The sequence below is a fragment of the Pteropus alecto genome, unplaced genomic scaffold, assembly GCF_000325575.1.
Source record: "Pteropus alecto unplaced genomic scaffold, ASM32557v1 scaffold276, whole genome shotgun sequence".
Classification (NCBI taxonomy): domain Eukaryota; kingdom Metazoa; phylum Chordata; class Mammalia; order Chiroptera; family Pteropodidae; genus Pteropus; species Pteropus alecto.
Window position 1 is genome coordinate 4,774,279 of NW_006438074.1, and position 13,845 is coordinate 4,788,123.

A 13,845-nucleotide genomic window follows, 5' to 3' on the forward strand; every position below is an offset into this window, starting at 1 on the left:
GAAAGAACACAGATTGAAATCAACCAAGGGAAGAACCAGATTCGGCAGAGTCTAAGAGAGGTACTAAATGAGGAACTTCTGGTCATCTTCCCCCATGGAGTCATGGACAGCATTACCTCCTCTCGGCCATAATATGAGACAATACACACAGAGTGCTACTGACTAAGTACCTTCACCTTTGCCTTTGGTGTACAGAGTTTTTATTGGGACTCAATCTCATATTGCTTCAGAAGACTAGCCCTTTTTAGAGTAGAGACTGTCTCTAGTTTCTTCCAGAGGCAAAACTAATAACACGTTTCCCCAGGCCCTCATAATAAACCACATTCTTAGACTGTCCAGTGACCAAAGCCTCCAGGCAAAGAGAGACACTCCTATCAGGCATGACATTCTAAGGAACTAGAAATCACCTCCCAAAAACTGAGAGTAAAGGCCAGACCTCTTTGGTCAAAGTTAAATTCTTTACAATCTTCATCAGTAAAGTCATCGAGACAAACAAAGGTCAAAAGATTCAGCACCCTTTCAGGTATTCCAGTAACCCTTCGTAAATTTTAATTTTAAATCCACCTTACATTTTAAGGTAAGTTACTTTAAATGTAAAAGAGGGAGACCTCTGCCCAAACACATTCCCCAGACATAACTGGCCCTATGTTCCAATATTAAAGTTCTTACCTATTCTCTTTTGTGATACATTATTGGCAATAGTGGGCACCTGATCAGGACAAACTTAAATCTATTTTTACATATTGTACAACATTGCCTAGGTCTACTTTATGATGGTGGTCAGAACTTTAGCTCTCTGAATAAAATAGTTCAGTCCTCAATTGGTTTGTTCTAGTGCTCTGCTCTAACTAGAAAGTTGAAAATTGTTTCCTTACTTGCCCATAGTGTATCTTTAAACCCCAAATTTGTATAGGAATTTTATTTTTTTAAAAATGTGCTGTGTCCGCATATAGTACTGTAGTTCTTCATTTTGTGGAGAATACTATAATATATGACACGCTTACTTCATATTTTATATTACAAAAATGACGGTTTAAATATGATTCATTCTTAAGACTGATGGAAAGAAATACAGATCTAAAGTCACAGATAAATTTTATTGCTTCTATTTTATATGCCTATAAAAGTGCTTCATGTTTATTTTTTCTTCCTCTTGCATACAGGAATGCTTTCAGTTCATACTGCCAGCTCTACCTCATGCCATTGACCTTTTACGTGATGCCATTGTAAAAGTAAAGGAAGTGCATGATGAACTTGAAGATTTACCTTCCCCGCCACCTCCTCTTTCCCCTCCTCCCACAACTAGCCCCCATAAACAGACGGAAGACAAAGGGGTTCAATGTGAGGAAGAGGAAGAAGAGAAGAAGGACAGTGGGGTTGCTTCAACAGAAGACAGTTCTTCATCACATATAACTGCAGCAGCCATTGCTGCCAAGGTAAGCCTGCTAAGAGACACCCAAAGAGCTAAAAGATCCACAGGTAAATACTTATGACACTCCATAATTGTAGAGTCCTTGAAGGCACTGGACTTTATTCTGAGTTCTGAGGCATTAAAGATACTGCTGTTACCTTTTGAAGTAATAGCTACAATGATAAACAATGTGACATTTAAGAACTCCTTGGAGATGTCATTTTTGTTGTCATACTAAATATACAATGTTCATATATTTAGAACGTCAAATATTCACAGATTCTTAAGGGACTAGTAAACTGAAGGTAAGAGACCTTAGATGATTCAAGAAATTAATTGAAAAGATTAATGAAGATTTTTTAATACAAGGCTTTTCAGCCATTAACTAGGAACTTACTTCAATATAACTTGACATGAATTACCTTGGTGGTATAGAGAGAAAGTGGATACAATGTATTTGCATTTTTAATTTAATAAAGTAATATTGTTAGGATAGTGCCAAAGTATTAAAAATTCTTTTTGGGAAATTCTGGGAGTAAATGGTGTACCATGAGGTATACTTGAGTAAATTTAATCATCTTAAATTCATAGAATATAATTTACATTATTATCTATATCTAGTATAATTCACCCAGTATGCTTTAAAACCTTCAGAAAATAAACATATCACTTCTGGGAATAATGATTGTTCATTGACTGAGAGCATAAAGATTAAAAATCTAATTGCTATATGAAATAAGCTGTGAGCATAGCATGAGGTTTTTTGACAACATGGATTAGAAAGGATCATAGAGACTTTTGAAGTGTCTGTTCAGACAACCAGTAAGTAGTTCTTTCACTGAAGACCAGGTGATTCTGTCTCCAGATATGTTTAATGATCCATTAAATTCTTACTTAAGACTAGTAAATATTTAAGTTGTGTGTGAGGTTTGTTTTGTTTTGTTTTGTTTTTATGGAACTGATTGGTGAAATAGGTACATTTAAAGATCATTATATGTTCTTTCTCTTTTACTCTTAATTAAAAGAGTAAAAAGTATCATCAATTTCAATGTTAAGAAAAAAAACTTCTAGCATTTGAAATCTAAGCTGATCTGACATTTCATTGTTCCATTTGTTTTCACCCTTTTTCCTTTCTAGTCATTTTGCTTGTATAGTTTCATGTTTTCCTGTCACTATATTCATAGTTGTTATGTGTTGTGCATTAGAAGCATCCATTCTACACCAGTCCTGCTGTTATCATGGCACACGGTGAGCAGCCCATCCCTGGTCTCATCAATTATTCCCATCATGCAACAGGCAGTGCAGATGAACGGGTAAGACAAAGAGGCTTTTGCATTAATGATTCTGCAAGCATACAGCGTACCTCCTATCCTTGGAGATAGGCTATAATATATTATGAAAGATGTGTTTTATTCTGAAGGATCTTTGGCAGTGGTTTTTTGTGAAAATGTAGGTGCCACTGAATATATTCCCTCAAGGAATTTAATTTAATAGAGATTCTCTTGTACCTAAAGTAGTATCATTAAAATTCTGTAGTATGTGTCAACGAGCTTTCATCACATGACTTCCAAAATATTCATTGCTCAGGAGTTATTTTTTTCTTTAGCAGTTTCATCACATACCTTTAAATAATGTGGCTTAATTAAAATAATTCCTTTAAGAGGCTCACTTTAAGTCTTAAAATCTAAACAGATTTGTCAAGCTAACCTTGTTTTTTTTTGCTCATGATTTTACATCTTATTTTCTTTTCCTTCACTATGTTCTCATTACAACAATTTAGAGAATTGAGTCTTAATACAAATTCTGAGATTACTAATCTTCATATAGAAACTTGTAATGATACATGTCACTTCTTTTAGTCACTGACTGAACAATATCTTGTAAAAAGTGCCAGGCTAGAAAAGATTAAACTGATAAGTATAACTGACTAAGCAGTGATAATTTAGACCATGGCAGCCAAAAGAAAAAAAATCAATTTCAATCCCTAAAATAGATATAAAACAAGAGGACAAAGGAAGTAATAATGTAAAATTTGGCTTTAAATACTTAGGAAGAACAAGCACCAAGAATTTGGTGGAGGGGATGTATGGATGGGTGAGGTACTAGTATCAATAGATTCTTGGGAGATAGGCTGTCAAATGAAGACTTTAACCCTTATATTTAATAAACCATGCCTGGTTGGAAATAAATTTGGGTTAGTGAAAGGCCAAATAGAAAATTTAAATATTGGTAAAATTATTAATGAATTTTAGTTGACAATTATGTAGCTTTATTATAAATTATAAACATTTCCAGATGTAGCTTTATTATAAATTATAAACATTTGGAAATATATAAGACTTGAAGCAGGACTGTCTTTTGTATTCTTATCTTATAAAGCAATCTTAACAACTATAATAATCATCCTTGTTTTCAAACTAAAGTATTTGGAAATTTTATATTCATAACCAAACTTTTAAGTTTTCATATTCTGAGTTTCATATTATTACACCAAAAGTTATTTTAATGACTGTTTTTTAGTTCTCTCAAAAATTTCACATAACTAGCACCATTCTAGTTGCATGGGAAGGAAATTAATTATTACATACAATAGATTCCTTATATTATTAGGGTTTCATTCTCTGGAGGAACTAGTTGAGAATGGCTATTTACATGTTCTGACTACACTCATACAGCATTACCCAGGAAATTCTCATTTATTAATTGATATTTAATAATCCTTTGTAAGTAGTAGTTATGATCTTTTTGATAGATAATTTAGTTTTGTAAGTAGACTTACATATTTGTGCTTCCTTTGACAAATGATAATCAGAACTATACATCAAAGAGTATAATGTTTTAATTCTCAGACCTAGCATCCATAGAAAAGAATGAAAAAGAAAAAACAGGTAACAGAAAATAATGAAAAGAAAGGCCTTTAATGTTCTTAGTGCTCCTAAAGAAGGCCACTCTATGAATGCTTAGTTGGCAGTAACTTCATTAACCAGCATCATTGGTTCTGAATGTCCTGGTTTGTTATCAGCGTTTTAGATCTCTAAGTGAGAACTATCATTTGCAATATCTCTATGAACTATTTGGCTGGTTTTTATAAGCTTTAAGATGAATGTAAAATTTTTAAATTAATTTTGAAAGGAAGAATCTAATTACCTCTTAAAGAAAAAAATCACAACTTTCCTCGCATTCTGAGGCATGTGAAGCAATGTGGAATAATGTAAAATTATGCAACTTAAAATCGGAAGAACTCTCTCTAAGCCCTGACTTTACCACTTAACATTTGGGGCAAATTACTCAAGATTTAAGGTTCAGTTTCTCATAAGAGGTTACTCATTTATACCAAATAATACATATGGGAAGGAAATTATAATTTCGTAAATTTAGAGTTTAATATTTACAAAATTCTGTCCCAGTACCAAACACTATGCTTGGAGTTCAGAATGCAAAAATAAATATATTGTTCCAGCCCATAAGTTCACAATCTAACTTGGGAGTTCTTTTTATTACTTATTTACTTTCCTAACTCAGTTGTCTACTTATGATCAAGAGAGTGAAACCTGATTAATGTTCTTACTTTTCAGTAGTTAGTTACTAGTGATCTGATTACTAGTTTTTGCCAAACTGATCAAATTGCTTTTTTAGGAAATAAAGAAGCTTGAAGAATATCTCTTATAATGGATATTTGTTAGTTGCCTCTCCAGCAGCCATTTACCATTTCCTCTTTCTAACACTGTACTGCATTTACCAGTCATAATAATTAGGGGGTAGGGGAAAATTGACTAAACCACCAGGATAGCTTGGCTCAATATAATCAGTATATCCATTTCACAGAGCCACAGTTTTTAGTTCAAGGAATATATAATTAAGACCTATCGGAGCAAGGCAGTCTCATCACTTAGGTTTTATTTGAACTAATGGGGAGCACAGCCTCTCTGTTTCTTACTGGATATTAATGAGGAAATATATAACCTCAAGAATTGCTATCTTAGAACCATGAAAAGAATGCCTGCCGATAATAGAATCAACAGTAAAGGAGCAATCCTGAGAAATGGAAAAGAGAGGTGTTGGGTCCTGTTCACATGGTTCAAACTGGTCATTCAAGCCCCTGTTGAACCATATTTACCTCTTGACATTTTAGTTACATAAGCCAATAAATTCCTTATTTAAAAAAATCTAATTAAAGATAGAAATGGGTAGACTGTTGCCTGCAACCAAGTAACATCTTAACTAATATACCTCAATGTATACTGCGCATCAAAGAGATGAAAAGTCTTCCTTATAATTACTGAAGTATATCAAATAGGAATCCCTGAAGTTTCATATTTGAGCAAGAATCCTGATTCAAAAGGGTAGAGAGATAGGGGAATGTGACACAAAGGAGAAAAAGAAGGAAAATAAATCCTGCCCCTTTGTGCTTACTAAGTGTGAAGGTCTTTTCAAGGAGCCTGGATCCAAATTTGAAGAAATTACAGCTTGTGCTTTGCAGCCTCATACAACTGATAGGTTCAAAATCCAAGTCATAATGACAGGCCAGGAGGAATTTGAGACAAAGAGGAAAGATACCCATGGAGATACATAATAGGAAATTTTGTCTCACTGACAGAAATTAAATCTTCTGCAGAAGTTCAGCACAATAATGATGTTCCCCAAGCTCCATTGAATACAAGAAAATCTGCTGCTTGCCCTGGAAAGAAAAAGAGTTGCTTATTTCCTTTTGGTAAAGGATATGGAGAAAACAATATGTTGAATTCAAATGGCCGATAAGGAAGAGTTTATCTTCCTGGAGCATTTATTTGGAACTTAAGAAAGAAAATGCTGAGAATTAGCAACCTGCCACTCCTGTAGATTTGCCTAGAAATAAATGACACTGTTACAAAAATCCAGAGATACTTAAAAAGTTTTGATAAGAAAATTGAAGAACATTTTATATATATATCCATATTGTTTCTTTCTATCCATGAGGATTTTGGTATATTAAAATAACACTATGTTCCAGTCACTCTTCTAAACATCTTACATATATCAACACTTTACATGCATTGTCATTTTACTTATGAAAAAATTGAAACACAAACAGGTTAAGGACATATAACCAACTAATGACTGAACTGATATTCAAGACCAGGCAATCTGGTTTCCAAATTGACATTCTTGGCTGCTATAACACCTCTCAGCACAAGAGAGAAAGAAATAGGGTAAAGTTCTGGGAGATGACCGACTAGTTATAAATTCCTCTCAAAAATGAGAATTGGGATATTCGGACCTTGGTTGGAAACACTTGAATTATAAAATGTATTGCACAACCTAAGAATTGTAAACAATAGAATGTGTTTACTCTGGAAGTTTACTGATCCAAGCAACCAAGCTTTAAGTTTTAAGTACCAGTAGAGTGAGAAATATATTTAAATAAATCCATGAAACCAAATACTTTGGAGAACACAGTATGATATGTGTTAAAGATTAATATTTTTAAAGGTTGAGTCATTCATAGAAATAAAATAAATCTTTGTCAAAGATTCTATTTAATTAATTAATGAAAGAACAGTAAGCTGTTAAAACCAGTTCAGAGAAAAATTCAAAGGACACATATTAACATTCATGAAGGCTAGGATGAATTTATAAATAGATACAAAATGTGATAATATTCACAGGACAATAATCAATTATTTCTCTTTAGGATAAAATTAATTTGCATTCTATAGACAAGAATAATTTACATTAGTATCCATTTCCTATAGCTTGCAGAGTTGTAAAATAGTTAAACACAATGAAAAGTGCAGATTATCTAGGATATTTAATAATCTTTCTTTCCCATTTTCCTGACTACTCTCGCCGACTCCCTTCCCCACCCCATAATCATAATAATCTCAAAGATGATTCTTGAACTCAAAAGAATGACTGGTTTTATTAGTTTGGGCCTGGTTATTTATATAGGCACATCAAGATATTAATTAACTATATAGCCTCAATGAGTTTCCTTTGCAAATATAGAGGCCATAAAATTAACTTCTGTCTGAAAGTTTTCATTGGAAATCTCAGATTCTACTTTTAAAAGTTTTCATTTTTGCCATCCCAAGATTAGGAAACCAAGCACTAGAAACTCTCTTCACCCTATTTCACCTGTAAGTACATATCATTTAGATGAGTTCCTCTCTTCTCCAGGTCACAAACATTTCATTACCATATATAAGTGACCTTTTTCTACCACATATAAGGCTGAGACACTCTACCCCAGCTTCCAGGTCATTTTTCCTGGGAGGATTTTGTAGGCACTGGCTTCATGAGTACAGCCAATCTTCGTTCTTCAAAAGTGGAGTTCTGTCTGATTAAATGAGCACCATTTTCGAAAGTGACACTCCAGTTAAGTCCTTGGTTCCATCATCACTTTGTCCAATTATTTCCTGTTAAAAAGGAAGAAATTCTTATTAAATCTATGGAATCACTATATAGTCAAGACAAGTTATGAGACAGTAAGAGTTCCTGACGTCTGGGGGAGTCATTGAGAGTCAAATATCATTTTAAATGTTTCATTTCAGTTTTAAGAAGTCAAGATCTACTAAATTGTGTGGGTGTATGGGTTATATATAGCTTTAAAAGAAAGAAAAAGAACTTCCTCACATATCAGAAAAGAAAACATATGAAATAACATCAATAATATTACAAATAAACAGCCTGAAAAAAAAATTCTTCTGTTTATTTCATCCTATGCAATTAACTCTTATTCCACTGGATCTTAGCAGTCTGTTAAGCTTCCAGCTCTAGCCTATAAAGGGTTTTAGAAATACTAACTCAGCCACTGTTATAGTCTTAAAGTTGTCTAAGCAATGTCACTTCAGAAGTCTGTACCCAAGAGTATATTCTTTTGAAGTATCAGTAGCTTGAAGTATCTGGTACAGTTCTTTGTTGAATACACAAACTGTGAACTATAGCTTGTAGCATAACTTTCGGGCAAGCATCAAAATTCATCTGTAGATGACAGAGACCTTATAGCTATGGTTATTTGCTGTAACCAATATCAGAATGGAAGAGAGTAAAATTCTTTATTGGGGATAAAAATATAACTATATCAAGAGTTTTGAGCAGTGTTTCCCCTTAGTGTAAAGATATTATGAACAGGGAGAAGTTGACAGTTTTCCAGGGACTTGACACAAGCATACAATTTCTGAAATAGTAATATTAATAACATTTTACTTATATAAATTTGACCTAGAGAAAGCTGGCCTTCTCTTTTGATGCGCCAACTTCCCATGAAATTATAACAATTATAACTTATCGAACAAACCTAATTATATCTTTCATTGTTCTTTTTCTATACTGAAAGAACAAATTTTTGTAATTTTCTACAAGCCTGCTGGGAAAACTCAAAGATAATTTTAGTTGAAAAGATACCCTGAAATTTTTTTAAATTTGTTCTATATTTAGGATTTAGTTTTGAGTTGTCAGAAGAAATTTACACACTTAATTTACGATAGGATCATGGATGCCTGAGAAATAATTTTTGGTTGCCTCTTTAATTAAAATGACAATAAAAAATTATAAGAGCATAAAAGGTAATGCAGTTGTTAAGAATTAGCTCTTTCATAAGTGAGGAACTTTTATTCTTTGGTTTTTTTTTTTCCTTTAAATACTCAAGCATATAATAAAGTTAACATATAGTACAGGCAATTATTCTGATTAGATACAACATCTCTGCTATCTGAGCATATTACATAGCAGATAAGGGCACAAATCAGTAAGCCAAGAACAAAAAGTCTATAAAAATTAAGTGAACTTGGTAGATATTTAATACATTTTATAACTTATTTACAGGCTCAAGTATTAAAAATCAAAGGAGATAAACTTCACTTTTCAAGTTTTAGTCTTCAGTATGTTCTTTCATATATTCTTGAATAAACTGATATTTTACTTTGCCTGCAGTTCTTTCTCATATGATCCACAAGATGAAAAGTATTTTCATAATTATATGATGATATAATTTATTTAACATGCAATGTGTTAATCATTGCTTTTTTAATGAATTAATAAGAATTTAAAATTTTTGTTTTGATTTATAATTCAGTAAATATTGATAGTTATAACCCACATGTATAAAAGCTGTAGTTCTAAATAAAAATTAAATGTCTATCATGGCCATGGACAATAGACTAGTGGTTACCAGAGGGGTGGGGGATAAGGGAGGAGGTAGATGGAGTGAAAGGAGTCAAATATATGGTGACAGAAATAAATCTACTTATAGGTGAAGAACACACAATGCCATACATATATGCTTTACTGTTGAATTGTATACCTGAAACTTACTAGACTTTGTTAACCAATGTCACCATAACAAAAAAGTAAATAAAAAATAAAATAAATAAATAAATAAAGCAAATAAAAATAAGAAGGAAAAGTATATTCACTTAAAATTATGATAACTAATCAATGCAACAAAAGAAAAAGGAGGCTAATTGAACTTCATCAAAATTAACAACTTGTATATCAAAGAACACTGTCAAGAGAGTGAAAAGGCAACCGACAAAGTAGAAGAAAATATTTGTAAATCATGTGTCTGGTAAAGGATTGCTATCTAGAATATTTAAAGAACTCCTACAACTCAGCAACAAAACAAAGAACCCAATTCAAAAATGGGTAAAGAATTTGAATATATATTTCTCAAAAGAAGGTATACAAATAGTAGTTTGCACACTAAAAGATATTCAACATCACCAGTTATTAGGGAACTGTGAACCAAAACCACAATGAAATACCATTTTACATCCATTAGCACGGTTATTATTACACACACACACACACACACACACACACACACAAATGTTAGCAAAGGATGTGAAGAAATTGGAACCCTTGTACATTGCTGAAGGAAATGTAAAATGGTGCAGCCACTGTGAAAAACACTTTTGTGTTTCCTCTAAAAGTTAAATATGTGACACAGCAATTCCACTTCTAGGTATATACCCAAAATGAATTGAAAGACTCATGCACCATGTGCATAGCAGCATTATTCACCAAGGCCCAGAAGTGGAAACAACCCAAATGTCCAATGATGAATAAACAAAATGTGATATATATACACAATGGAATATTCAGTCATGAGAAGAAATTAAGTTTTATTAAATGCTATAACATGGATGAACCTTGAAAACATTATGCTGAGTTAAATAAACAAGACATAAAAAGACAAATATAGGATTCCACTTACATGCCATACCTAAAATAGTGAAATTGATAGAGACAGAAAATAGGATAGAGGCTGCCAGCGGCTGGAGAAAGTGAAAGATAGTGAATTATCGCTTAAAGTACAATGTTTCTCTTAAGGATGATGGAAAAGTTATGGAAATGTACAGTGGTGATGTTTGCATTACATTGTGAATACTTAATGCCATTGAATTATATATTTAAAAGTGGTTAAAATGGTAAATTTCATGTTATGTATATTTCACCACAATAAAAAAATAATTGTGATTAGTATATAATGTTTTTTAATTTCATGTTACTTAAAAATTATCTAGGCATCTAATGTTTATTCATTTATTGACTAAATTAGATGTCATTTCAAATTTAAGTTACCTAAAGATCATGGAAATTATCTTCAAACTGACATGCTAAAAAACAGACATCGTTGAAATAAAATTTGTCAGAATGTTTCGATTTAGTCGAACATAAATATATTTTTTATAATTCTAAGTATTCTGTAGGAGTAATGTTAGCTTGTTCAATCAGCAAACTTGTGTATGTTTAGAGACAGCAACACAAGAAAAACAAAGTATAATTGTATTATTTTTAACATTGATAATTTTTAAATAATTTTTAAACCAAATTATTAAGCTAGCCTCTTTCGAACCTGGATTCTTAAAATATTTACGAGTTAGTTTTTAGTAGATTTTTTTAAATCTGGCATGTTTGAAATATTATTATAAATTCAGTTTTCTTATTTGGGGGAATTTGGGATATAATTAACTTATTTAGGCATTTATTTATCTCTAGAAGCCAGTCAGAACAAACCTCCTTTAGTTTAATAGACAATAGAGGTCAATTGATAATTTCCATATAATGGGAAACATTTCACATTCACATAGTAGGTAAAGGCCTTTCTAAATTGCAGCCACACGGACACAGAGAACTTATGATTTCAATTCTACAACTTCAGCCACAGTTCCGGAATAAACACAGAAACAAAAATTCTTCCCCACCAAAAAAAAAATCAAAGATCTGTTCTCCTTCCCAGAGGATACCAAATTCTTAATGTTTTTGAGCTCAAATTGAAGAAATAGACAAATGAAAAGGACTGTAAACAGGTTTTTCTTTCATCTTTCACCTAACAGAGAATAAAAATCTGTAATGTATTTACAGAGATCACCAAATGATCGGACCATAAAACCAAAGCCCCAAGCATTGCTGCCACCAATGAGCAATAATTTTTTGTCAATACACTAACTAGAAACAAAGATAAAACACAAATCAATATAATGGTTTTTTTTTTTTTTTTTTTTTACAACCTAGAGAAACACAGTCATTTAAGTAGAATTCTGTTGGCATTTGAGATTCACCTCTGATTGACAAGAAAAGATACGTGGCTTAAGCAATTGCTTTAAATGTGCTCTCTTCCAGCAGCATATTTTATTGGTTCTAAGAGATGAATCCACTGGGCATCCTAGTGGATGATCTCTAAAACTGTTAAACATTTTTAAAGGTAAAATTCTGTTACAAATGCGAAATGAATACATATCAAAGTTGTTAATTCTTTCATTAATTAATGAGGGAACCAGAAAGATATTACAACCGGTTCACAGGAATATTCAAAGAAAGCAAATATATAGACATTAAGAATGCTGAAATGAATTTACAAATAGGTATAGTACTTGGTTACTTTCGACAAAATAGTTCACTGCAGTTCCATGGTATAGAAGAATAATTTAGAAAAAAAACCATTTACATTACTATCAGTTTTTACAATTTAGCTTTATAAAGTAGCTGAAATATTGTGAACAGTACAGATAATCCAGACTGGTCCACTACTCAGGGCACCTGGTGACATTTTGTGTCCTTTTCAGTTCTTTCACAATTTTTCCTGACACAAAAGAATTGCAATGATGCATGGATGTTTACAAAAAAAATTAACTTTTTTGTTCAAGATGTCCATTTGCCTAATGTGCATTTTTATTGTTTATCCTTTTTTGTTTGTTTCTACTTATATGGATGCCACATAGCAGGATTTTTTAGAAGGCTGTATGACCTTTAATAATAAATAAATGTTTGATTTTTCTCAAAATTCAACTTAAAAAAGCCAAGAAGTTTTTATATCACTACTGTAATTGTTAATAAAGGAATTGACTTGTTAAGATGCCAATTGTTTTTTCCTAGCATTGACCTTTGAGTAATATTGTAGAGTAATTATATATGTACGTGTGATGAATTATTAATAATTACTGTTTGGGCTATTATATGTTCTCATAAGTTTTTCACAAAGCTTACTGTTATTTTATCAATAAAATGGGAAGCTATGTTAAAATAAACTACATAGACCTTTTTCAAATCTGGGAGGCAATATGCATTATATTTTACATAAAAATGTGAGCTTTGGCATCTGATAGTTTTTGTTGTTAATTATTAGCTCTGACATTGGGTGAATTGCTTCTCCTTTGTAAGCCCAAGCCTTTTCTAAAATAGGAATAATAATGGTATTAACTAACGCCTTTGTTACTTCATGAGTAAGGTATGAATATTAGAATAAGAATATGAATATAAAAGCACTTAACACAGTATCTGGATAAAAGTAAACATTTAATATTTGGGGATTGATAATTTCACTGATACTAACTCAACCTTCAGATGTTACTAATACAATTCTCCCTTCAACCTCCTCTTTCCTTTTCCCAACTGAACAATCTTTTCTTTTTCCTTCTTATTCACCTCTTAACCATCTTTTGAGACCTAGCTCAGCAAGTGCTTACATTTTTATAAATAATGGCTTCTTATGAGAATGTGATCAATGTTGCTGCCTTGCTCCAAAGGCACATACACACAAATGTTCTTAACCCTACTCTGCCTGGCTAACTTCTATTAGATGTTCTTTCTGTCTAATATAAATATCTCTTTCTCACAGAAAGACTTTTCTGATCTGCCAACCCAAATTATTCCTGCAGTTATTGTCTCATAGCACCTTGTTTTTTTCCATTATAGCACTTATCACAAATTATAATTATATGCTTATTCATGTGTTTGATTTCTATGTATGTAGACTGTAAGGTCCATGAGAATAAGGATCACATCTCAATTTATGTGATCTATCCAACATCTAGCACAGTTTGGCACATAGTATATACTGTATAAATATTTTTTAAGTATGTTCCATCAAAAAATGTAATGTATCATCGATCTCTAAGGAATAGATGTCCATGAACTAAGTTCATAAAACATATAAAACTAAGATAAGGGGAATA

General features: G+C 32.0%; 1 protein-coding gene across 7 annotated transcripts in view; it reads left to right on the plus strand.

Moving 5' to 3' along the window:
• GPHN (gephyrin) overlaps positions 1–13,845 on the plus strand; it is a 390,228-nt gene that overhangs the window by 189,396 nt on the left and 186,987 nt on the right. For 4 of the 7 annotated variants that reach the window (XM_006915134.2, XM_025049109.1, XM_025049110.1 and 1 more), the window contains exons 7-8: positions 1,164–1,436; positions 2,617–2,724. In XM_006915134.2, coding sequence (XP_006915196.1) covers positions 1,164–1,436; positions 2,617–2,724 — 381 coding nt within the window. The remainder of the gene's footprint in view (positions 1–1,163; positions 1,437–2,616; positions 2,725–13,845) is intronic. The other 3 variants (XM_015591978.1, XM_025049111.1, XM_025049112.1) reach the window with 1 other exon arrangement.